The 26087-nt window shown below is 42.5% G+C and overlaps 1 protein-coding gene across 1 annotated transcript in view; it reads right to left on the reverse strand.

The window, feature by feature from the left end:
- TRABD2B (TraB domain containing 2B) overlaps positions 1-26087 on the reverse strand; it is a 263432-nt gene that overhangs the window by 34291 nt on the left and 203054 nt on the right. The window contains exon 5 of the mRNA XM_062497531.1: positions 5806-5896. Within this exon, the coding sequence (XP_062353515.1) occupies positions 5806-5896 (91 nt within the window). The remainder of the gene's footprint in view (positions 1-5805; positions 5897-26087) is intronic.

Here is a 26087-nt window from a genome sequence, read left to right on the forward strand (position 1 = left end):
CCCCCTAAGAGTTACTTTTCCTGGCTCAGGTTTTGTGGCTCTAAGGTAGACAGAGAGACAATTAAATTGCAAAGGAGGGTATTTTAAAGGCACACAGGAACATGAAAATGTAATGTGCATATTTTCATGGCTAAGTATTTTAAGCATTGAGTAGTCATATTCTCCAATGTTAGATGAGGCAATAAATTCACCAATGCATGAACCCTCTTTAATCCCTATGCACCTCTTACTGCAAATGATGCTGTCAGAGAACCCCTCTGAATAATGGACTCACTTTTCTTCTCAGGGAAGAGAGCTAGTGATGGGAGTATCATCCTCAGGCACCAATCAAGTGAAAGATCCAAACGTTTACAAGAGGTTTAAGAAAAACTGCTGCATCCCAGTGGGGAGATTATTCCACCCACATAAAAAAAAAGGTGCATTTTTCCCTGTATCAGAAGAGATAGGATCCAGCATCTACCTTTCTCAGTTCTTTTTCCCTCAATTAATTCAGTTGTTTCCAATTAAACTTAAGCTCTTGTAATATTTTTTTCACTTGTGTATTTTCTAAATGAACTTTTAATGACTTCACAACAATTTTGACATTCTCCTTAACACATCCCAAAAATTAACAACTATGCAGAGTGGAACAACCCTGACTAGCAGGCACCAGAAAGCTGAAGCTGTGTAGGCATCCCAAGGAACTTGGCAACTACTGAGAGATTCCTGAGAGTTCTGAGGGCATCTGTAATTTTCTGGGGTCTCCTAAACTGGGTTTACCAAACTGGGATTGTTACAGCAAATATTTTTCTCAGTTCTGTCCATCACCTTGAGAGGGTTAGGGATCCTGATGGAGTGAAATGGCAGCATCACTGTGTGGATGGAGTGTGCCTTCATTCCATGGGGAAGGAGAGAGCATTCCTAGGGGAGCAGAGACTTCCACTCTGAGACAACAGTGAGTAGCAGAGCCAAAATCACATCTGTAGGATGCTACAGGAGAAGGGAGGGAGGAAGCTCTTTGCTTCAGACAGGAGGACAGGAGTAAGTTACAACAGTAAAGACACATTGCTACAACTGGGACAGGAAGTGCAAGGGTAATTAATCTCTCCAGCAAAACCCTGAGAGTTTCCAATCAGCTCTCAAACTTTCACACAGGCAGACATAAAAACCTGTGCCGAATTCTTCGATTCATCCTGAAGTCCCTGATTCCCAAAGAAAGAAAGAAAGAAAGATCTCCGAGGATCCCATCCTCGGCGAGAGCAGCCTGATAGAAGTGAGCACTGCTGCATGTTCTTCTGGCCAAGAGGATGGAAGGAGTGCAGCACGTCAGGGCTTGGCACATGGCAGAAGGTCAGAGCTGATTCTGAGAACCCAGCAACAATAGAGTCATCGTGGACACAGGTGCTTCCTGGATTGATCTTGCAGTTTGGCTTTTTCCAGTTAAATGTGAAGCAGCTGTGGCCCTTTATCTGCTCAAGTCACTGGAATCCATCTAAGGGGAAACTTTCTCCCATCTCCTCCTTCTCCCAGCCCCAAGCATGCATCTCTGTTTTCTGAAGACAGGGAGGAGTAGGGACAGCCAGTTGGCAAAATTCCACAAAAAAAAAAAAAAAAAGTTAAAAAAAGTTGCCTTTCTTATCTCAGGACAAAGCAATGAGATATTGATTCAGCCACTAATTTTCCAATGCCTTTTTCTGGGGACAAGGATGACAGCCAGCAAAATAAGAAACAAATATGAATGTTGCTGAAGGCTGTCACGCAAACAGATTCAGGACACATCCCTCAGGCAACAAAATGAACAAATTACGCCAGTGTGAGAATAAGTTCTCAAGTGTTTATAGCATTATTCTGCATGATGAATAGAACAGGGTTTCTTTTACAGAAAGGGATTGAGCTTTAAAGAAGGTGTTTTCAATAGTCAGCTGGTGGAATTCTGGAAGAGGCACAGGAAGGTCAACACTGGGCCACCAAGCAGATCAACAGGAGGAGCCAGGAGATTTCAGAAACCCACTCAGTGTTCCCAAATAGCTTCACACCAGCTAAATGTACTTTATACAAACTTCTCTTTGCCAGTTCACTGGTTCTGGAGCCATCAGACCCCTTTATCAGACAAGATCTCACTTTATTTTTCCCCATTACCTTAGGAAAGGGAGGATTTGGCTCAAATTTGTGCTTGTCACTAGACATCAGAAATGTGAGACTCTAGGTATTCACTTTGGTTGGCTTAAAGAGCAGCCCTTTCACAACCCATGCTTAGCATTTCGGACAGAGAAAGCCAGCAATCTTCTGGCTTTACCCAGTCTGTATGCAACTGAAAGCATTAACAGCTTTAGTCTTTGTCCTGTTTCACTCTTCCCAAGGCTTTTCTTTTTCTGATACATAGGAACAGTGCTACCTATTTTCTACAAAAGGGATTCTCTTGTCCTTTCTAAAACCAAAATGGATCGCAGAGTTTAAACACCATACCAGACAATACTCCACCTATTTATGGTAATGCTGCTGAATTATTGTTGAACAATAAAGATCAGACTGCTAATCATGTCAATAACAGCAATAATCATACTGTTCTGGGAACAGAGACATTAAAGAAAATGACCATTTGCTTTTTTGGCAAGGTAGAAAGTAGGACATAGCACGAGTGTTTTGCTAAAGTTACTTTCATATAATGGGGCTTCTTACTTAACCTGAGAAAAATTGTCCTGCAAATCACTGTCAAGGAATCACTGATATTAATCCAAAACCACCCTCAAATTCAATCTGATATACTTTCAAACATTCCTATGTGCCAGCTCAAAATGTTCCTCTTCATTCTTCTGCATACACTCTGTCCACAACACTTTTTTTGAATTTCCTTTGCCAAAACATAAGCATGCAGCTGCTTCAGTTTTTTTTTCCAACCCTTGCATTTTTTCCATGCGCAGTCCACCCCCACCCCCCCCAAACTCCACATTAGAATCCAGCTGATCTTCCCTGAACACTATCCAATTTTTCAACTGTCAATGCCAGAATGCAATGCAGTGGGTTTGACTCCCTTATACAACTTATTTGGAAGAAAAGCAGAAATATCTCTTTTGGGCTTGAGCACAGGACAGAAATACCTCTTCACGTATGGCTCCACAAGAATCAAGATGAAAACACCTGCACCTCTGTAACCCACAAAACAACTTCTGCTTTCCAAGCAGCTCAAAATTTGTTGAGCTTCTATTTTTTTATTCTGCGTATATATTTTGTTACTACAGTCACTGTAGCAAAATGGTTCCTCTTCTGGCCCTTTCAACTGTTTTTATTTAATCTTTTAAAAAGGAAAGAGAAGAGTAAAAAAAAGAAGGCTAAACAAAAATGCAAGGTTCCTTAAGACGCTCAATTACAACAACATGACAACATAACATGAACATAAACATAAACAACACAACAACTACTAAGTTGTGCCATCACGTTGTACTGTGTTTGGCTAGACTGTCTTTTGCAGCTCACCCAGAAACCATAAAATACAAGCTGTTCTATAAAAAAAAATGGTTTGCACCAGCCTCCTCATTTCTAAGGGGGAGCCCCAAGGTCTTCTGATAGCTACAGCCCCAGTTACAGGGAAATAACAATACAGTCCCTGATATGCAGTTTAGAGAGTCTTTTTTTTTATTTCTAAAGGCAGAAAGCTGTTTCTTGTGAATATATTTAAATGCTTTTTATTTACAATTTCTATGGTTTTCTGCTGTTTTTGCACCTTGAGTAATTCAGTCTAGTGGCAACGCTGGACTTTTTTCTATGGAATTTATTTTTCTTTCTTTATTCTCATCTAGAACTGGCAGATCTACCTCATTATCAGACCACAGGAAAACTCACAGAGCATCTAATGCTTGTGGGGGGCAACCATGGGTTCTCTCTTGACTCCATACAGTATTCCTGCACAACCATTTACCCTTTAATAAAGCTCTGTATGTTCAATGTTCAGAGCAGACCCTACTGGAATTAGGGTTATAGTCCAGATGAACCTGCCCAAGACAATGTTCTGGAGCTGGGAACAGAAGTTACCCAGTTTGGGACCATGCAACTGAGGACACACACATCCATCTAGGCAGAGCCCAAGCCCTCTTGCTTTCGGGTGCATTTCCCCCAGAGACTGAGAATTTTAGGGAAGACACCATGAACCTGAGACACTGCTGCCAAAGTATAGGAATGTGCACACACAGAGGTGTCCCACTGTGTAAATAAGTCAACATTAAGCACTGGCTTTAAGTCAAGTTTCCTGCCCCATCCTTTATTTCAAGTCTGCGATGATGTGTACAGACATAGCCTAACACCAGAGAGCAGAGACTATTCTTGGACTTCTCTCACACTACTGCATCTTTAGTTCTTCTCAAGGGCTTGCAACAGCCAATAAATTAATAGTTTCACAATTTCCAGTAGAAACACTTTTCATGGGAAGATGATACTTTCAACTAAATGAAAATTGCTGAAGAAAGTGTCTGCTTCCCTGAGTGGAAAGTTTCTTTGTCAGAAACCTAGGAATGGTACAGCTCGGGAGTTCTGCTATAGTTTGCTTGGTTTTTCTGTTTTGCTATTTTTTTTGTTGGTCTCAGTAAAAATTTTCCAGCTCCAGACTGTTACAGTGTTTACTGCTCTTCCCTGCACCATGTTGACTTTTCTCCCCCTGCCAAAGTGCTTCTTAAATCTCTTCTGAATATATGCTCATACTGGTGGTGTTTAACAGCCTTTTCTTCCTTTTCCCCCTATTGTTATTTAAGACGATGCTTTTATTGCTCAACAGATTCCAAGAAGCATTTAGGATAAATGCTCTGTCAAAGAACACTTATGAACAGTTGAACCATATTATATTCTATATGAATCACTGCGGATGTTTCCCAAACAAGGTTAGATCAGCCAGATTTTCCAACTAGATTACACACAGCTTTTTCAGACATGGTTTACTACCTCTGCCATTAATCCTCCTCATTGAGACTCACCTCAGTTTTGGACCATGTCATGTCTGCTCACCAGGGACAGGAGCATGCTGCTAACACTTTCTCCTAATGAGGATAACAATCCTATGACAGCATAGCCTTGGCCAAATTTTATCTGCAGAATGTAGGGGAAAGGCTGATTTTGCAAAGCCAGAAGGTCTCTCACCAGCCCTCATGCTTTTATTGTCTGTGATTTCTTCAGACAGAGACCTCATTTAAACAGCCAAGAAAAAAAAAAATCTATGGGATGAAGAAAGTCTGTTTTACCAGCTAAGGACAATTCTGTGCCATATTTTATTTTACACTAATGAAATTGCCAAGAGCCTGTTGATCAGTCCTTCTTGCTTGCTTTACTTGACCAGATAGATGGAGAAGCTGAGGGAATACTGAATTGCTCTCTACCTGCCCAACACACTTTCAAAGGTGCATCTGCTACATTAAATGTGGTCCTTCAGGAAAAACTGAAATTCCACCTGAAGAACAGCAGCCTGACAGAGAGGTCTGCAATGGAGAAGCAACAAAAACCCCATGGAGAGCATAAGGAAAAACAGCTCTGGGGGAAAATGAGCTGAATGAGATGTTTCTTTAAAGAAACCATGGCACTTCTGAGCTGGTATAATGAAGCAGCTGTGATATAAATAATGTCCCCAAGTGGAAAAAACCCACAAAAACACCAGCCATTCAGGCTCCATATGTTTCCAAACTCACACAATGGATGCTTTACAATGAACTTTTTGTCTGGAAATTGGGTGGGAAAGGGAGGTTCTTCACCCACCTCCTATACTAATGCAATAATCTTGCTTAGTCACAGAAGAAGGGAGAGAAAAAAGGAGAGAAAGTGATTAATAATCTGTGGGCAGCTGCTTACTTTCCAATTGGTTGTCCAGGAGGGGTGTGCTCCACTTCAAATCCTGCTTGTCTCAGTACATCAATCACAGTGTTGTTACCCAGGAAGTGACCTAAAATACAGGTAGAAAATAGCACTGTCAATCAAACTACTACTCTCACTCACTTGAGTTTCTCCTGTTGGAACAACAGTTTTGGGGGGCAAGGGTACCAAAAACTAGACCAGAGGAAGGGAGAGCATACAGCCCAAACACTTTCTTCTCCCATCTTATTTATCCCTCCCTCCCCTCACGTGGCCATTGGGTGGATAATAGGAAACCTAGATGGGTTGCTAGTCTTGCCTTCCATTGTGACCATTTTTAGTATGTACATTGATTAAATAAATTTCCATCATGGAGATCAGAATGACCCTGCAGTGGCAAAGGGATATTACCAGGGCTTAGACTCATGAAATGGAACAACTTAGAACCCTGGCCATCTCTGTTCATGGGCATCTGCTAATGAAGAGACTCTGAAGCTGCTGTACTGCATGTTGAGCACTTGTCTGACTAAAACCACAGTGGTTCAGAATTGCCTCATCAGCCATTCAGCCACCTGCACAGCGGGGCTGGGAGGAGCTGGGATGGTAACCTTATCTCAAAGCATGAAGATTTAGTCCTGTAATTCAGGGCTCTTTGTTAGAAGTGTAAAGGTCACGTTCCTATTCACAGAAGTAACAAGGAGCTCAGTAAGTATTGCAGTGTGTACAGGCCTTGAAAGAGTTTACTTAAGGGAGTCCCATATACTTGAAGTCTGAACGAAATCCTACCGGAGTCAATGGGAACTCTCAAAGGGCTTTGGGCACAGACTCAATAAGGCAGTGTAATCCAGCCAAAGCTTTCCACTTATTGTCAGAGTCCCACACTGTTTGCAGGATGGGTTGGATATATAAAGTAAGGAAGCAAGAAGTCCACAAACAGGTTTATTAAAGTCCATATAGCACTGTAACCTGTCTCCAACAGCAGTCATGACTGAGGAAGACAGAACAATCCTCCTCTATTATATCCATTATATCCATTAACTTCCAGCTCTGCAGGGCTGGGTGACCCCCATTTACACACAGGTCATTGCATCTCACTGCCAGCCCTGAACAAACCAATCACCAGGAATGTGCTCCAGCCTCCATGTGCTCTGTGCCCTGTGGCATCTCCAAGGAGGGAGGTCCACCACGGTGTGGGGTGTAAAAACTCACTCCTCTGGTTTGCTGCTGCTGCTGCCTGGAGAGCGTGTGCTTGCCTGAAGCACAGAGAAAATATTTGCAGGAGCTGTGTCTGACTGCCTGGCACCACAGCAGAGCCAAATGCCTTGCACTGAAAAATCCAAGTCAGGCAAGATGTGCCTGAGACCCCCTCCAAGGACACCGCTGTGCAAGGAGCTGGTGCAGCCACCAGCAGTGGTTGTGGTCTGGTCTGCTGCACCGGGGTGACTCTGGTGCAGCAGAGTCTCCCCGGGGATTCTTCACCACACTGCACAAAGTCCTGATGAATTTGAGAGCATCCAACCCCCAGGATTTGCTCAGCCTGCACCCCACTGCTCCTGCTGCCAACAAGGGCGCTAACTCGCCTCAGTTGTTGGAATGATGTAGCTCTATGGCTTTGAGTGCAACTTGCAAGTACTGGTAAGAGCTTTTAGCCAAAAGAAATTTCTTTAAATGATTAAATGTACATTTGCAGAGCCCTAGTGTGTTCCAGGATTCCTCCACTTCCTTTTAAGAAAACTCAAAATTTGATTTTCCCCCTTCTAACTTGCTTATAACAAAAGCCAAAGCAGCAAATAACAGTCCCAAAAATGCATTATACACCCTCAGAGAGTCAAGAAATGAGACATTTGTGAATGATTAACTGGATTTGATCATATCCTGTTTTTTTATGCAGTGGCCAAGGCAAACAAAGGTCCCCATTCTGTCACTGGCAAAGTGACACTGAGGAACCAAAGTCAAAGGTATCAGAGTCTGAGATGCTTCTGAGTCCACTTCATTTTCCCTGAGCCAGAGTCTTAAATGCCAAAAGATTTCTTAATGTAAATAATTGTCCTGAATCCAGCAAATCTTTGACAACATGACAGCACAAGAGAAACCAATTTTAACTCTTTCAAACCCAGGGAAAGAAGTAACTATGCAAAAGCTCTGACTCCTCATCCACACAATGGTAGGTCTGTCAACAATGCCAGCTCCTCTGTAGATCCTGCATGTCCTTTCAAGTGATGGATGAAGACCAAAAGATAACATTTCCTGGACTTTCCATTCCTGCTCTCTGTGTGGATGCCATGCTGAAGGCTGCCAGTCTGGGACTGGTGATCTGCTGGGCAGCATGGCAATAGAGCTTGTTCTTTTAATTTTGCCTTTCCTAACTGGAAGGAGTTTTTTCCATTAAAATCCCTCAACTTCAAATTCCCAAATAAATTAAAATCTTAATTACAAATATCCATGCGGACATCATAGTAATTTCATTGCATTCCACAATCCAACATATACTGAAATATTTTCAACTACTAGGAAAAGGCATGAGTAAGTCTTTGCAAACCTTAACTTTTAGACTCTGCTTAAAATTTACCTGTTTGTATTATCCCCCATGCATCTGGGAAAATTACCACCCATCTCACCACCAGCTTGCCCTGTTAATACATCCTCTCCACCTGATTAAAAATTTCTGACTTATATTTGTCTTAACTTTCCTGTCCAGTCAGAATTCTCATATTAAGGTTGGTTTTGTATCCACCTGTTCATTTCACATCATGGTAATGCTGTTGTAGCCAACTCATTCACACCACAAGCAACCTGAAAGCATGTTCTACTTTAGTGATTGAAAACATGAAATTATGACATAAATTATGCATGCTCAGCATGACATAATTTCCCACACAACACAGACATTTCCCAGCAGTGATCTATGTTATCCCATGGCAAGGAATTCCCCAGGATCAGAGATGTGGAAGAGGAAGGTTTAAGGAAAAAAGTGACACTTGAGAGGTCCCGTGTAGGTAGGTAATGTGAAACATGAAAGGTTAAAGAATTCCTGGAAGGATTTTCTTGGCCTGTCTCCTGCTGTGAAGGCCATCATAATTATCCTTTCCAGTTTTAAAATCTAGGAAAATCTTCCATGTGGGAAATACCTTTTATAAAGTAAATCTCCCTAGTCACCCACAACTTGAGTTAAGGACTCGTTTGTTAGATATTGACAACAATAGAATACTTCGACAGCCTATGGCATGTGATGAAAACAAAATAACCTGCACATTAGAGACAATTGAGCTCAGCATCAGTGAAAAACATACAAATTCTGCCTCTGGCTGCTGCTCATATGTGCAAATAGAGTAAACAGTAACTGTCATATTCTTTATAACATCAGTGGATTTCATTTTTATTTATAAATATAAAATAAATGAGCTTTATATATGTGTGTGTGTGTGTGTGTTCATATATGCTTCTGCTTAAATATTTTAAAAATTTCTCTTCCTGACCTGGGAAAAGCCTCAAGAAAGTGTAACTACTGAAAATTTAGTGCATCTAGAGACATATCAGACAGGTTAGAGAGGCAAGGGCATGATCTTGCATTTCCATCACTATTCCCTCTTCAGTCTAAACCTGAATAAACCATTCCTGAAGTATTAACCAAATTTATCTTGACAGCTGATGAAAACTGGATCGGAGAGGTCAGAACATCAGCTGCCTTGGGAAATCCATGGAAGTGGAAAAGGAGAGAAAGCAGACATAAAAGATTTTCTACATAGGGACCTGAAGAGAAAATCTGTACATGGGCATGGAGATATACAGAGCAGCCATCCCTAACAGTTTAAGATTAAAAATGCCCAGGTGTGGATGCAATCCTTCCACCCTCTGGGGAAAGGGAGCTACTCACTGGGGACAAGACCCAGTGCTAAACATAGTAATTTTGTAGTTTGAACACAATCACAAACACAGTGGAGTGGTCAGTGTGGCTGCTGCACTTAAGAGGGGGTTTCTTACTAACTTTGATGAGGCCAAGACTATTCTCCTTTCACTCATGTCTTGTTTTTGTGAGACAAGGATCTGGAGAGAGTGGAGGAACACATTATACAGCATAGTTGCTAACATTAATCATAGACCTTCCACCCCTGGTCTGCTTTTTTATTTTTAATTAAGAGCTGTGCTTTGGAGTACACAAAGCAGATCCATGTAATGTGTTCCCTTATCTCCCCAAGGTTTCATTTTTCACTGGAAGAAAGAAAGAATAAACCATCAGTTTGGGTTTAACTAAAAATTATGTAAAAAAATATACGTGGTTTCCCTAAAGCATGTCCATGCACAAACACACTGCTGAAAGAATGCACTTTCTTCCTTTCTTAGTGGAATATCCCGAGGCAGACAGAAAGACACTTCTCAGCCAAATCTTGACAGCCATGTATTTTCTAACTGACCACATAAGCTAAAGTTCTCCTATTCCGTTTCAGACATCCTCATGACCCTCATCAATAATCTAAGCATCAGGTTGCATCCCTCAAAATTTAGATGAACTTGGGTGTTCCTACACAGAAAAATTATAACCTCGGATGACTGAAGCAGAAAAAATGTTTTTAAGCAAATGTTATATTCTTTATCTAGGTTTAGAGATCTACTACAAATTACTTTGTCTATTCGTTTCGCAATTCTTTGTTCCATGGCTTAGAAGGATAACGGGGTACAAAGGAGCAGGAGATAATTCCCTCACAAAGGACTTCCATTGCCAGAGCCTTTGAAGTCATGCTAAAAAAGCCTTGCTAGCCATTAGCTGACACACAGCAGAAATCTGAACTGTTTCCATGCACACTACAAGCAGAGCTATTTTCTGCACAATTAGTCATAAAAAGGGCCAATGTAAACTGTGTCGGGAGGTCTCAATTCTTTACATTCTCCACACAGTGAATCAGACATTATGTATAACGTTTTGTTGCCATTTAGACCTTGGGCTGCTCTGCAATCAGGAGGCGGCAGCCTCTGTTCCTCCTTCTCCCTCGATGCTGATTCTCAAGCCCTTTGGCAGCACCACCGTGTTTATGGTAGGAAGGCTTCACAAGAATTAGTGTAGGGAAAAATGCAAAGGGCTGACAGCTGCCCCTTCACAGTCAGGGTACTTTGTGGTTCCTTTGCCCGCTGCCTCCAAAACTGCATCTCCATTCCTCTTACCCTACAATGGTCAAAGCTGAGTATTTTGGAAGCTGAAAGATGAATTTGTCAAGATGAGGCTGTAGTTAGGAGCTACAGCAAACACTCCAGGCAATGATTTTTATATGAGTTTGCTGATTTCTCCACTACAGCGTTCCAGTCTGACCCAGAGGTCTCTGGGTAACAGCAGGAATTTACTGGGAACCACATGCCATCCCACATAACTCTCTTCTGACATGACAGATGTTCCAGAACCATGGTGGGGAATCAGTTTTGTGGATAAACCCTCCAGATTTTTAATTCCCTTTTGCTCCTTGTCCATCATGAATAACATGCTTTAAAAACTGGAGGTTCTTCAGCCTTCTTCATGATGATTCTCATTGCCAGGCAATTGCTCCTCTTTGTTCTTGAACCACTTCCTTCCTTGAAATTTCACTCTAGTGGTAAGGATGGTCTTGAATAAGTATCTTGAATGCACTTTGACAAGGAATCAATGCTGGATTTGTGCAGATCTTTTGTGCTTTTGCAAGTTGGATCTTGATGTATCTTAAAGATTCCACCAGCCTGAGTACCCCTCTGATGTGAAGTGTCTTATCACAGAATGACTCCAGGTAATGGATTAGGTGGGTGATATGCAGCACCTAGGCATAAGTATGATCTTAGGACAGCCTGAATTTGTTGATTTTAAATTTTACTGATAATGTGAACAAAATTCATGCCTGTGGGAATCCAACAGGGGAATTTTCTGGAAATGGCTTGAAGGACCCCAGTCTACCCAGCTGGAATGAAATAATGTGAGCCATACCATGCCAGAGTACAAGACATGCAGCCCTACCACACCAGACCAGATGTAACAAAACAGCGGCTGGTGTTCAGGTTTGAAACACGAGCTCTGTGAGCTTTCCAAAGAGAAAGGGACTATTAAAGGCCCCACCTTCCAGAAAAGTCTGTCACCCCAGGTTGTTGGCTTTTTCTCTGCTTCAGGACATGGTTTTGCACTTGGAAACTGCAGCATTATGCAAAAAGCTGTGAAGGAGAGCTGGAGATGCAGAGAATGAACTTTCCTCCTCCCCTGTTTGGCAGGAGTGTCTGAGCCCAAAGCATGCCTTAAAAAATACTTTGCACAATCCACGTTCAACGGTCTTGTAAAGCAGGCTTTCATCATAGAATCCTTACATCATGCCACCCGTTCTCCAAGCAGATGGAGAAATCATTTTCCCTCTTGTTTGATGTTGTTATTCTATGCAGTTGTGAGGAACTGACTCAGCCACTTCTGGACAATCACGGGAATCAGAGCAATAACACATAAAAAGCCAAAGCATGCAGCATTTCCAACGTCCAGCGATCCTCCCATGGCTCCCCTTCATTCTTTTCTTGCATGTAATCACCTCTGTCCCCTCTCACCCAAGTGCACTTACAGAACAAGCTCTGGAGAAGGGCCACACCGTAGCTGGAGGGAGAATGGAGAGATGAGGGGCCAAAAGTTGAGGGGGATATTCCAGATTGACTCCAGGCTAATAGAGCACAGATTTGTGTTTCCCTGGGGTGTCTCTGAGATCTGCCGTGCAATTCTATACTTGGAGCATCTCAATCTGAAGGACAGACAGATTCCCACAGACTTCTACTTCTTTGCTGCCCCCAAGTATAATGAACTCCTCCATGTCTCTCTGTTTCTGATCTCTCTTTCTGTGCAGCCCTTCTGTTAAGGGTACAGAGCTATTGTTGAGGCACTCAGATGGGACACTCGCCAATGGACAGGGTCAATGTACAAAATCTTGGGAACTTCACCATCCCAAACACAGCAGCAGAAGAGAAGGAGACGAGTCTGATGAAAATCTAGAGAAAACCCAGCATCTCTGAGTCTTCCCAGAGTGCTGAAGGAATCTCTGGGACCATCAGATCCCCCAAGTGCAGACAGCCTGGTGTGAAATGAACTGTCTTAATATTCTTTGCCAGTTGTCATCAACGCCTCAAGCAATGAGGAAACTGGTGAGGAAATGCAGCCTCTTTTTTTACCCAAGGTGCCTTATTAGTGCATGGACAGCCTTGCTGAAGTAGACAACCCTCTCCCACCTGAACCACAGTTATCAGCTCTTTCCTCGTAAGCTGCTGCTGGCCCCCTGGACAGCCAGTACAGGGCAAGCAGCCTCTGAGAGAAGTGTTTCATATCCCATCACAAATCCCCTGAGCCATCCCCAGTTGGTCTAGAATGCACGTGGACCTGCTTGCCAAAGCCAGGCAAAGGTCGAGGTATCGGGGAGAAACTAAATTCCCTAACTCCTGCCTTCTTTGCAAAAGAGGTGATTGTGAAAATAACACTAAAACACCTTAAGGACTTGGTGGAGTTTGAGCTCAGGGCAGCTTTGGGCTTTGGAAAGCTCCTCAGTCAGGAAGACAGATGCAAGCAGACTATCTCACTGGAACTTGTGGAGACCCAGCAAGGACCGGACCATGTGGGACCTCAGCTGCTCTCAGCACACACACAGTGTTAAGAAATGCAGTGCCTTTGCTTGACTTTACAAAGGCTTCTGGCAGGTAGTAAGGATGAACTAAATGGCTTCTTATAGGAAATAAATAGGGGTGAGGGTCATGGTCTATCATTGCAGGCTCAGTAGTGAGCTAGACTGTTGAGTGTGTCCTTTTTTGGGCTCTCATGGATGCATTTGGTTCCTACAATATACTGTGTCCACAATGCAATCAAGCCTGGTGTGAAACTGCACTTCACTGTGTTTGCTTTGAACCTGTTTCCCCCAGTTCCCCTAGTTTGCACAAGACAACTCTAAACTGAATTAAACAAAACTGTAATCTGCTCTAGTGTGAGATCAAGCCATTCCAGGAAAGTTAGTTGGGGACAATGTCAGTCGAATCTGTGAAATTACTTCAAAAGACTACAAGATGAGCTGTTATTTTCTGTTTGAAAACCACAAATCAAAGCTCCCAGTTGTCAGGACCCGGATCCTTGCTTGTCCTTTCGGGTTTTGACCTCTCAGTTAATTATTCTACAGGCTATATTGCTTTCTTCGTCTGTTCCAGGAGCCCCTTTCTGGTGGTTTATTTGGGTTGTGGATGTCTAATAAGTGAAAAACGTGGTGATGTCTTAGCACAGAGTGATTCCTCAGCAAATTGCCAGCCCCCTGGAGTTTATGGACACAGGACAAACTCCTTGCTGGAGCAAACAGCACTAATGCTTTCTACCCTGCAGACATGGAAAAACAGAAACCATTTCACCAGACTTTTTTAAAAAAGGAAACTCTTCAAGGAAACCAAAACTGAGCATCCTTAGTCAGGATTATGTTATCTATAAAAAACTTCACATTGTTAAGACAGTCTGTAGTTCGTTTTTTCCCCAGAAAAATCCAGCTGGCCACTGGATGTCACTGTTGTTGCAGAGAAACTCCCCGAAAGTTCACAAATGAGGCTGTGAATAAGGTGAGGTGTCACTCCAACCTGGAAATGGCCTTTTCCTCCAGGTTAATCAGCTCAGCACTGATGGTAGCATCTGGAGGCTGCCCAGCCAGTACAACACCTGGAGGCTGGACACCCTCCATGGTCTCCATCAGCAGCTGAGGGCAAATCCTCCAGGGAGTTCCTGGACCCTGATACACCTGTGCCCAGGTGTGTGTCCCCTCCTCTTGCTGGATCTCCTCTGTTTTAGCTGAGACATGTCCTTGCTGAGCACAACAAATCTAACCTGGTCTCCAGTTTGGGCTCAACCCTTTTGCCATACAGAGGAACATACTGCATCAGGCATGATTCCAAGCTTGTCCTTGATCATGGATTAAAGGCAATTACATGTAGTGCTGCTCTGTGGTTTTAGCTGGCGCTGCTCTAAAGGCAGTTTGGCACAGCTGCACAACTTGCAAGGGTTGAGCTAATTGCTCCATGAAAACTGCTCTGTGCTACGTAGGTCATTTGCCACCTCACAAGTTACACCAGACATCTCCAAATCCGTTCGACCACACAGCAGGAACCTGCCCTAGAAGACCATCCTCAGCCTTATAATTCAGCTAAGGATTCCTTTGCAGCATCACAATGAGCCTTGCCAGTGTAGGCAAGGGGCTTTTTCAAGGAGTGCTTTGAGGCCCAAGGCTGAGGTCCTTCCCACAGAGGGAAAGCAGGAGAAACAAGCCCCAGGAGTCCACAAAACACTATCAGATTAGGATCAGATGTTGCTGCTGTGGCATTCCAGGAGTTGCAAATGTGGACTTGTTTCCTACCTTACACTCCAAGACCAAGGTTTGCTGCTTGATTCATGCCTGTCATTGGGAAGCAAACCCCAAAACAGGGCAGATCACACCAACAAATCCTTGCCCCTGCAGAGAAAAGGAAGGCAGAAACTCACTACAGACATTTCTGAAGCTGCTGAATATGGTATTACAAGACCCTGAGATACACGTGGTGTTGGAAGACATCTGGAGCACCCACATTTGGAGCTCTGTCTCTTTTGAAATGCAAAGCATGCCAAAGATATGGAATAATAGAAAACTGGGCTAGAAAGTACCCATTTTAGTGCATCTAAACGTCATAAACCAGGATCAGCTCTACCTGGGCATGACAGATCAGATCAGATTTGACACTAAGGATTGTTGGTAAAGAAAAAGGACCTCCAGGGGACACTGACAGCATTAGGAGATTCCATGGCCATGCATTTTCTTAATTATTTTTTGTTTCTTTAAAAGCAAAACAGAAGAAAGAAATGCTCTGTGAAGGACAGACAGTCCTTTGGCTAAAGGTCCTGTGGTGGAAGGATGGGGAGTTTCCAGCAAGCAATGGCAAATGTTCTACCACAAGGGTCAGTAAATCTTATCTGTCAGAGAGACCATCTGTGTAGTGGGAAAAGAACAGAACACAGTCCTGCAGTAGTTAGAGATTCTCAGCTGCAAAGATGCTGTATGAATTCCTGTAACAACCCAGCAGACATGGGGTTCATCCTGCAAATATTTCCATTTGTAAGCTACTCTGGGCATGCAAACAGTTGTATCAAGCCCCCCCTTCCCCATGAACAAAGGATATCTTGCTCAAAAAAATAAAATTTAACTAACTAAAAGTCTTGGAAAGCTCTATTCCTCAGGTACTAATTAGTATATGTTATGTCTATGGAGAAGTTCTTATTACAAATCTATTCTGTATTAGACTATCAAATATGTCTCTACATTCCACTTACTACTAGTTATTTTTGTGAGTTTCACCTACACAGATCTATTCTCAGCAACATGGCCAAACATCCTGACTAGTTTCAATTTAGGGGTTTTTTTTAATATAAATACACAGAATTTCTATATACATCCATGTTTTGAGCAAGCAAAAATATTTTATTTGAGTTCCCACTGCAGTACTCTGGTTTTACATTGGTGTAAACACTAGTGGTTTCCACTGTTATCTCCTGCTGCCCAGCTGTTAACACTGGGGAAAAGGAGCAACAATGAAGGCAAGCACAATTTATCTGAACATCCCCTCATAATATTGGCCCAGGGAGAAGACTTCTAGTGAGACCAAAAAGAGGGAGATTCATTGCTCCTGTGAAGTTTTCCTGATACAGCTGTCCACTCTGACACATGGTCACATTCAAAAGCTGACTAAGTTATTATGGAAGTTCAGAAACCTCAAAATATACACAACAGATTTTGAAAAACATTGTGGTTGTGTGGGTTCAAGCGTGCTTGAGGAACATGTCAAAATCCAAACAAACAATCCCCGCCCCTCACCCCTTTCTGTTAACACACGAGTGTGTGAGCACATCACCAAGCTTGCAATTTGTAGCTCTGTTATTCACAGCCTTCATTAAAGAATAACAGCCCCTGCTTGAGTATCACGAGGCAAAATTGCTCGCACATGTGAACCAAACAGACACACCAAGGCTGCAGCCTTATGGTTTGTGAGTGACAAGCTTAATAAGATTATGCTTGATCTTTCTCTTAATAAAGCTGGATGACATTCAAGCAAAGCCTGGTTGTTTTTTTTTTTTTAATGGTACATTAAGGGAACCCAGAGTTTGGCACAGCTGGAGGCCTGAACCATCGAACAAAACTTGGCACTGCCAGCACTCCCTTACCATCTCAGACCTCACATAATGAATATTTATATCTATATATACAGACACACACATATATTAAATACCTATCATTAGCTGGTCAAGGTCAATGCTCTGAGTAACAAGAGCTGGATGTAATACCAAGAATGATGATGGCTCTTTTTTTTATTTTATTTTCCTGTGTTATGAATCACACAAATTAAGCAACCCACAGTTTATAGAGTCTGCAACATGATGGACTGCTTTTAAACCACACATACTGAAGGGAAGGAGAACAACTCCAAGAAATTACAAAAGCAAAAGAGAAGTGTCATCACCTTACTGTTTAAATTTGAACACAGAAGAACACGGAGATTCCTGCTCAACTTTAACAACACCAGCAGCCTCAGCCAGCTCCAGGGAAGCAGTGTTTTGGTTGAGATAAGTCAGGGCTTGTGTGTTTTGAAGCTTTATGGGTTAGCAGCTAAATAGTGTTGGCTGAATCATACTGATTTAAACCATCACTGCAAACGACCCAAAGATTACAAAAGAGAGTTCATTAAGAAATCGTTCAGAGGAAGAGGAGTAACTGAATTTTTATTGGGGGAAAAAAAAAATCTATCTAAAAGAAAAATTATCCCTCCAATTAAGACTTTAATTTGAAAAGGAAAACTTCCATAAGGACAGACTGAACATTTCCACCTTCTCTTTCCCTCATCTCTGTTGGCTATTCCCTCAAGCTGAGTGTCTGTGTATTAAGCACCAGCTCTACAGATAAATCAGTGGGTCTCTGAGAGTTCATGATGGAGCTGGTATCTACATGTACATAGGTGGGGATGGTCTAGACTCTGTAATTCATCTGTCAAAAACCAATTTTTTTTGCTAGCCAAAATAGTTCCCAAATTACATTAGGAATACTGATGAGGAATTTAAGACTACTGGAATAACGTCCTTTGCTGTTTCCAAAACATAACAAATTTTTTTAAAATCCCAGTTTAATTTCAAAGCATGCAGCAATGATTTACTGAAATGGAATATGCATACATTTAATTTCAAAACACCCACAAACACTGACACTAAATTAAGCACTTTGCAGAGCCTGAATTTTCTTCCACGTTTTTGTTTTGGTGAGAGAATGAAAACGTTTTTGTTCACCATTGACCCAACATAATTTTCCTTTCAATCATCTGGTTCAGCTGACAAAACAAGACATAAATCATCCCCACTGCCCTAGACTGAGTGCAGGTCTTGCTAATATGTGGATGAATTCCTGATCCTCGGCATCACTCTTTTTCTTGAGATCTGCTTGCAGTACCTTAAAGCCTGAACACAGTGGTGGGACCTTCCCTGGCTGTTAAAGTCAGACCCACAGACAAGAGTTTCAGAGCCAAAATACAACTGTGCAGAGTCCCATCTTCTTCCCTTAAAGTAAGTAACAAGACTCCCATTGAATCCAAGGGAGCTGATCAGAGACTTATGCTACAGAAAACTACATGAGGAAACTGTGCTTCCTTCTGTCTTCAACTCACAGCACTCAATTTGCTTCTGGGGCTGCAAACCTGTCCAGTCTAGTTCTTTGCTTTCATTTACAATGCTTTAGAGTTTCTCCTTGTGCACAACCTCACCAGAAGCTCATTGAATTCAATGAAAAATGCCTAGAAGGCATCTCTTGTGCAATGTGGGGTCCTTAATTCCAGCTGGTTTGAAGATGCCAGAGCACTGAGCACATTCAATTACAGGTGAGCAGAAGGTGAGCAGCAGACAAGATCCTCTTGCCTAAAGAGTGGCCTCTTGCCACTTGCCTCTTGTTGCAAAACTGTGCCTTCTTGAAGGAATCCAGCCCATAATTTTCCAGTTAAATAATTATCAGCCCCTTCCAGTGGATGAAACTGAGATAATCCTAACTAAATAAGAAATTAATTGCTGGCCCCATTGGCATTTTTGTGCCCAAACCCTGCAGAATTTTCATTCAACTGAACTCCACCTATGATGCTCTCACACTATATTTTGGCTGACTATTTTGGGCTATGATATAAGCCCTTTGGCACTGGTCTATCCCAGATTTCTCCCAACCTCCACACTTTTTGTCACAGCCAAGTTTCTGCAGGAAACAAACCACTTTTCATTGTGGCCAATTAGCTCAAGAATGTCAAAAGAAAAAAAAAATCAAAAGGCTTTGGGTCAGTGACAAGAGAAGTAGTGAGGCCAGCAAAATGAAAGGGACTCATTCTGAAAATGTTTTTGACTGTGTCAGAGCCAATTCCCAATGGACTGAAACAAGACAAACATTCCATGAGAGATTTGAGATCTGTCATGAATTCCCAAGGCACATTAAGAAGTCTCACTCTCCCCTCTGTCACTCCTTCCTTTCTGAGGTACATCATGGACTCAAGAAGAAGGATAAGTCTGTACATCACCCACCCATTATTATTATACAGAGGATGATAAGAGGTCTGTACTGTGGCCCCAGACATTCGAAGTCACAATGAACCAAGGGTTAGGGACTCCTACAGTAATGTTCCACAGTTTCTCATATTTTTGAGGGGAAAACAATAGGAATTAAAATTCTATTTGATAATATTTTCTTTGTGGATGAGATACTTGGACTCCTTCTCTCAGGAAACACTCACTTGGATTCCTTGCTAAGTAACTGCTTTGTGCCCCTGCTGCTCCATCCTTAGAAGAAGCATGTCTGTCTTCCTCCCAGAAGGACATATTTGTCCCATTATGTGCCTATATGTTGATAAATTTGGTGATGACTGAACTTTGGAATGAACTTCAGGATGCTGTAACCTCTGTCTTTCCCACCATCACCACAATGCTCATCACTGACTCCACATCCAGGATGAGGAGCCCAACCAGAGCAGCAGACACCTCTTTTTTCCAGACTTGGAGACATCAGATTCACAGACTTGTCAATATTAGAACCAAAGCTCACCTTTCAAGTTGTTTGAAGTATGAATTCAAAGGATTGCTAAATATCAGTCTTAGAAGGAATAAGGCATCTATAGGGGGGAAAACATCACTGATTTCCAGCTGAGCTTTATTTAATGACAGACTTCGCACTTCCTAATCTGTTTGGAAAATAAATGCCACATGGCATGTTAATATACTGAGCAAGGGACAGTCAGGCTCCCAGCAAATAATTCATAATGACATCTTTTGGGTTAGTTTTTATGACACTCTTTGTAGGACAATGCCACGAGTTGGTCTTGGATATTTCACCATGAGAACAAAATATTCCTCCTGACATCTAGCTCTGTGTTCATGAGTTCATTTTTTCTGATGATTAATTCCGAGTTCACGTAGAGTGTGTTCAAGATTACACGGATTCATATTCAGTTGACCATATCTGAGAGGATTATTTTAGTGTGCCCCAGTTTATGGCCCTTGAAACATGATCCCTCTTGTCTCTCCATGTTTCTCACTCTGCCAGCAGTACTATTCTAACAAGCAGTGCTGAGAACTTGTATTATCAGCATAAAAGCAGAAAACAGCTATTTTTCTCTATGAAAACCTGCTCTCCTTCAGTGCCTTACATTTGCTTTGCTCTCAGAGCCAACAGCCAAGCAGAAGACATCAAAATATCAAAATGTTTTGAAGGAAACACCCTTAAGAATAAATCTGCATTTTGGGTTTGCCACAGTCTCGATCACTTTTGGGGCATCTAGCACATTATTTCTCCTGTGACTATGGACAGTAACCTGAACAAGATGAAACACAGTGGAAATACCCTGATTCCACCTGAAGTCATTGTCTGTGTCTCTGAAGAGCTGTGACACATGGATTACCCTGGAAGGTGTTTCCATCTCTACCCAAGAGACTGATGCTGGCAGCTCAGTGCTGATCCTGGCAGCCAACAGGCAGATGTGCTGTCTAATAGTTTTGGCAACTTCTGACTACCTTTCCTATCATGGCATCATTATCTTGAGCTGAGTGCCAGCTGGCCTGAATGGTGCTGGATACATGAAACACAGAGAAGCTTTCAACTGACAACACCCTGTAAATTATACATAGCACTGTTATTTCATGTGCAGCCCCCAAAGATCTCAGAGCAGTTTAAGGACAGAAATCAGGTCCAAAGCTGCGACCCTTACTTAACAAGTGTTAGCTAATTAGAAAGCTGTCCCATTGAAATAAGCAGAGTTTCTCAAAGAAGTCTGTTTAATGTGCAGCTGCACAATTTAAAAAATGAAAATAAAAGTATTACTTAACACTGGGGGTGTTTCTCAAAGCCACAGTTCTATTATATCCGCTTGGTGCTGTACTAAAGTAACAGAAATATGGAGCATTTCTATTCAAGAAAACCCCATTCCAGGTCAGTAACACAGTTACTTTGGAAACAACAAATAATCGTTTCTCCAGATCTTCAGGCAACCTACAATACACTTATGTTTTGGTAAGTGGCCTAAGTTCCCACAACTCAATAGCTGAACCAGAATTTCTGCTGCACACAACCTCACCTGAAACAACAGATAATGCAACTTACTCGTGAGAAAGAGATGGATTTGAACTAAAACCTTTTAAGGAAATCCCTACAGCAATGGGCTGTAGTAGGCTACTGTTCACTATCACTACTGCTGTGACCAGAGCTGCTGGGATTTTCTGTTGGTATTATCACCCATCCCTTCCCTCACGTGTCACTGAGGCTGCTCACAGAAAGCAGAGGTTATATACACGGTTCTGTTGGAACAGAGAGTGCCTTTCACAGCCCCTCAGCAATTTTATTTTCCTTTGACTGATGCTGTCAACGCGTTATCTGGAGTCTGCCTCGAGAGCAAGGGCTCGGTGAGAGTGTTTGCATTGCACTTGTGCGTTACACTACACCCTGCTCGGGCACCCCTGCCCATCACTCACTGAGCCCACTTTCTGATCACTTGACTGCCATTTGGACAAAGCCCAACTCCAGCCCTCTCTAAGCACACAACACAGTCAAAGAAGGAAAGATGGTCTTTTCCAGTTCAGTTTTCAGCTGAAAGTCAGTGAGTTGTCTGGTTATTGGTCCTTTTACGAACATAGAGCTTTTCAGTAAATACTAGTCTTGCAGGAAAGATCAGAACCCCCTTTTTTTCCCCCCCACTCATTTCAGGGAACTTCAATACGCAGCCTGCAAAATGCTCCTTTCACAGAGAGGAACGAGACTGTCTTTCAATAACTAATAAATACAACACATACACTTTATCAAAAGATCCTGAGTACAGTACTACTGTGCAGCAGCAAATCAAGATTCCTTTTTGTTCTTGTCTCCGAACATTATTACTGTAGTTGATATATTCATGGAATTCCTTAGCTGATCACAGAAAAGACAGCACACCTTAACGTTGACTAGCTGGCAGTCTATGACAGTCAACAGCAAGGAATACTCTGTGCATCTGGAATCGCAGTGGAAATGCATCTCATCCAATTTTCCAGGAAAGAATTTGGCCAGGACATCACAGTATACAGAGTCTCTTTGCTAAGTGTGCTACTGGAGCATTACTCACATCAGCTCCTGCCCAAGGCTTGTGAATCACCACCAAAGAGAGGAGGGACCTCACCATCCCCTGACAGCACACGGCGGGATGGCCAGTGCAGATGTACAAAGTAAAGAACTACTCCCCAGCTGCCAAGAGCTCCACCAGCACCTGGTTTTCCCTGCCATGGTTTGCTTCCATCTGTAGCTTGTGCCAACTGAGAGCAGTTAATGAACAGCATGAAAGAGATTTGCCAGTCTGCGGCACTGGAGTGGCAGAAGTGAGAAGCAAGGACAGGACTGCCACAACAAGGATTTGTTTCCTTTCCATTGACGAGCTCCTTTTTTGTAACACTGCTTTGCTTTATTCAGCATCCAATACCTGGGTCCTGAAAACTAATAACACTAACAATTCCACATCCACACATTTGCAGATGTACTATACATACAGATACAAAAAGCATGTATATATTTTCCTGTAGAGGAAATATGGTATTTATGCTTTATAAGATGAACAAGGAGAAGAAAAAACCAAGAATTCTGGGCTATTGCCCAAACCACACAGCTTTGAAGTCAGTGGTGTATTGAAAAAAAACCCCACACAACAAAAAAAAAAATCCCTATGCTTCCTTCCAAGAAAAGTGTCTACGTTTTCCAATTTGTTTACGACTGATGTCTACCCACAAGAGACTAAATTCCAGGCTGGATGAGACTGGGCTGGCATGCAACACCAAAATCTCCTTCCTGAACTGGGGAACAATATCTTAAGTGTTTGTACATGGAGGCAGACCTGGTGATGCAGAACTTTTCCCCCAAACTGCTCTATCTGCTTTTAATTTCCAATGAATCGGCGAACACATCTGTAGGCTACTACTCTTCCAGACCAATGCTCTTAATTTTTTTATTCTCAGAACTCATCTCTTTTCCTGACACCTGCTCACCGCTCCCTCTGAAATACAGTCCAGAAGTACTCAAGTACTCAGAAGTATTCAAGTTTCTTTCTCTGGAAGTCTCTTAGCTCTGACTTTAATTAAGTTGTATAATATGTGATGTAGAAACAAGTGAAGTTAAAAATATAGTAATTAAGGTAACTTAACTCTCTAACAGAGAAAGACAGGATCTACAGCAATCTCTAAATGCTTAATGTAGGTGAGGAATGTGATACAGTTCTGCACAGAAACAATATCCAGATGATACAAACACAACTGCTTTATCCTTAACTGCTCCAATCTTTAGTAGTATCTAACTCTAAGAGTCTGTACTAGTATTAGCGTCATTTCTCTGGAAAGCTCAGTTATTATATACCACACTGGAAACAATCCTTAGTATCAGCTACATCTTTGCTCAGCTTTGAGCCAAGGAATCGCTTTGGTGATTCCTTCCCTAAGTCCCTAGGTCCCAGATCTGTTGAGATATTGAAAATAGACCTGAATTGCAAACACTATCACTTCCCACTTCCAGACTGCAGGCGCCAGGCCAGAGGCTGGGTTTGGAAAAATCCTGGTCTGTACCCCAGGAGCTCTGAGGGAACATCACCTACTGCTCACATACCACTACTGCTTTCAACTTAAAGCCATCAGGCAGTTGTTCTTCCTCTGAGACAACACCAGAGGCATGCTGGGGTGTCAGGGCAGAGACCAACTCCCACTAATGGCTTGTTCTTTCACCTGGGTTTGGCTGATGATGCTCCTGCAAATTCTTCTTTGGTCAGTATGCCAGGACCAGGCTGAATCTGAAGAAAGGACTTGGCCTTTCACCTCCTGCCAGTCATTGCTGGGGTCATTGCCCAAGACCTTGCAACCTCCAGATCAGAGGTGGGACTTGCTGGTGGGGAGGGCTCCATAGCAGGAAAGCAGCATTATGTAGCTCCTTGCCACCCTCCTTAACACAGTCTCCAAACATTACTGTGCCATTTATGCTTATTTTGTAATTTTTTTTTTCCTTCATTTTACAGCAGAGGAAGGAATTGAACTATCCTCATTTACCCAAGGCATAAAGAAGTTAAAAACTTGGCCCAGGACCAACAGGTGGCCAGTAGCAGAGTAGGAATAGGAATACAGCTCTCCTGAGACTGATGTCCTGAGCTCTCAGAGGATGCTCTGCACACTCACATGAAGCATGGCCTCATAACATTATGTATGACCATTTCCCTGCTTATGCTGGGGTCTTTTGTCTCTGAGACTTCACAGTCTCACTGTCCTGTGTTTAACCTTGAGCTAAGCAGATAATTTATGGCTATACCAGTTCCAAAAATGAAAAGGAAAAGCTGCAGTACTATATTTGAAGCAAAGCCTGGCAAGATGTCCTGCTCTCTCTCCACAAGTACTTTATGGCAAAGCCTGAAACGGTTTCCCGGGATGTCGTATATTTGGCATGAATCCCTGCCAGGCAAAAATCTTGTCTTGTTTAATTAGCTCTCACAAATTTTCACCATCCAGCTTTCTCACTGAGGTCTGAACTACAGCTCCTGCTGTCCAGACACCATGGGGAGCGAGACACCAAGTCCAAGGCCACTGCTGGTGGCCCGGCTGTGAAAATGCCTGATGGAAACTCATCTCATTAAACTTTCGAAAGATGGATGCTCTGGCATTGGACCAGCTCCTAGCTCTCAGCTGGAGTTTCTGCTGGCCTCCAACTCTCTCTTTGCAATATTTTAGCGTTTGCCTGTTGGAAAATGACTTGTAAGAATGCTCTCTAGTGCCAGTGTTTGGAACCAGAGCTGTTTCCAGCATACCCGAATCCTGGGATGGTCAGAGTTGATGTGCTGACTCAGATCACTTGAGACAAGAAAGTTAGTGAAAAGTTCAATCCAGTGGTAATGAGATCTAGTGGAATTAGACATCTGTGTGATTTATTCTGTGTTTTGTAATCAGTGTAGAGTGTTAATGTCATCCATTTGCTCCCAAACCCTGGCTTAGAAAAGAGCAAGGCTAGTCAAAGCAAATGGCTCCAAACCTTCTAATGCCAGCTTCTTTTCTTTGTGAAATGAGTGGTTCCAGATCTCTGCAGAGTTGCCTGGCAGTTTAATCCTATCGCCTCTATAAGTATTTCTTATTCATATTGATTACTAATTGGTTCAGCCACATGATGTTTGCCAGCTCCCTGCTGGGGAGACTGACATTTTTTATTGAGCATATCAGCCAAACTTAATCCAACAGGTGTTGAGATGAAAGCTGTGATCAGGAAATACAGACATTTTGTGAAAAATTCACCAAGTTCAACGAGTTTTGAAGATTCACTGACAGTAAATTATAGGACTTGGTGAATCCAAAAATCATCAGGGCCCCCTGCCTTCTCAGCTGCCTTCTGCACACCACAGAATCTTCACCAGTAATTCCTGGAAAACACGTTCTTGTCTCCTGAGCTCTGTGGTCTCCATTACATAGCTTTTTTAAGGCCCAATCTGTCATGTTTATAACCTAGAGAGACTATGTGATGGAACAAGAAAGCTTATGGCTGTGGTAATCTGGAAAGCCCTCTGGCACACAGCAAAACCAGGGGAGTAACACAACACTGGAGCTTGCCACAAGCGTACAAGTAGCTGGATGTGTCTGTGCATCAGGGAGTGGAGCCTTTGTTTTGTTTCCTGCAACTCAGTTGGAACAACAGCTTTTCAAAGCACAACTTCTTTCTCTTCAATTTTCATAGCAAGGCAAAGTTACACTGAATGACAATCCCTCCAAC

This window comes from Cinclus cinclus, chromosome 8 (assembly GCF_963662255.1).
Source record: "Cinclus cinclus chromosome 8, bCinCin1.1, whole genome shotgun sequence".
In the NCBI taxonomy this organism is placed as follows: Eukaryota; Metazoa; Chordata; class Aves; order Passeriformes; family Cinclidae; genus Cinclus; species Cinclus cinclus.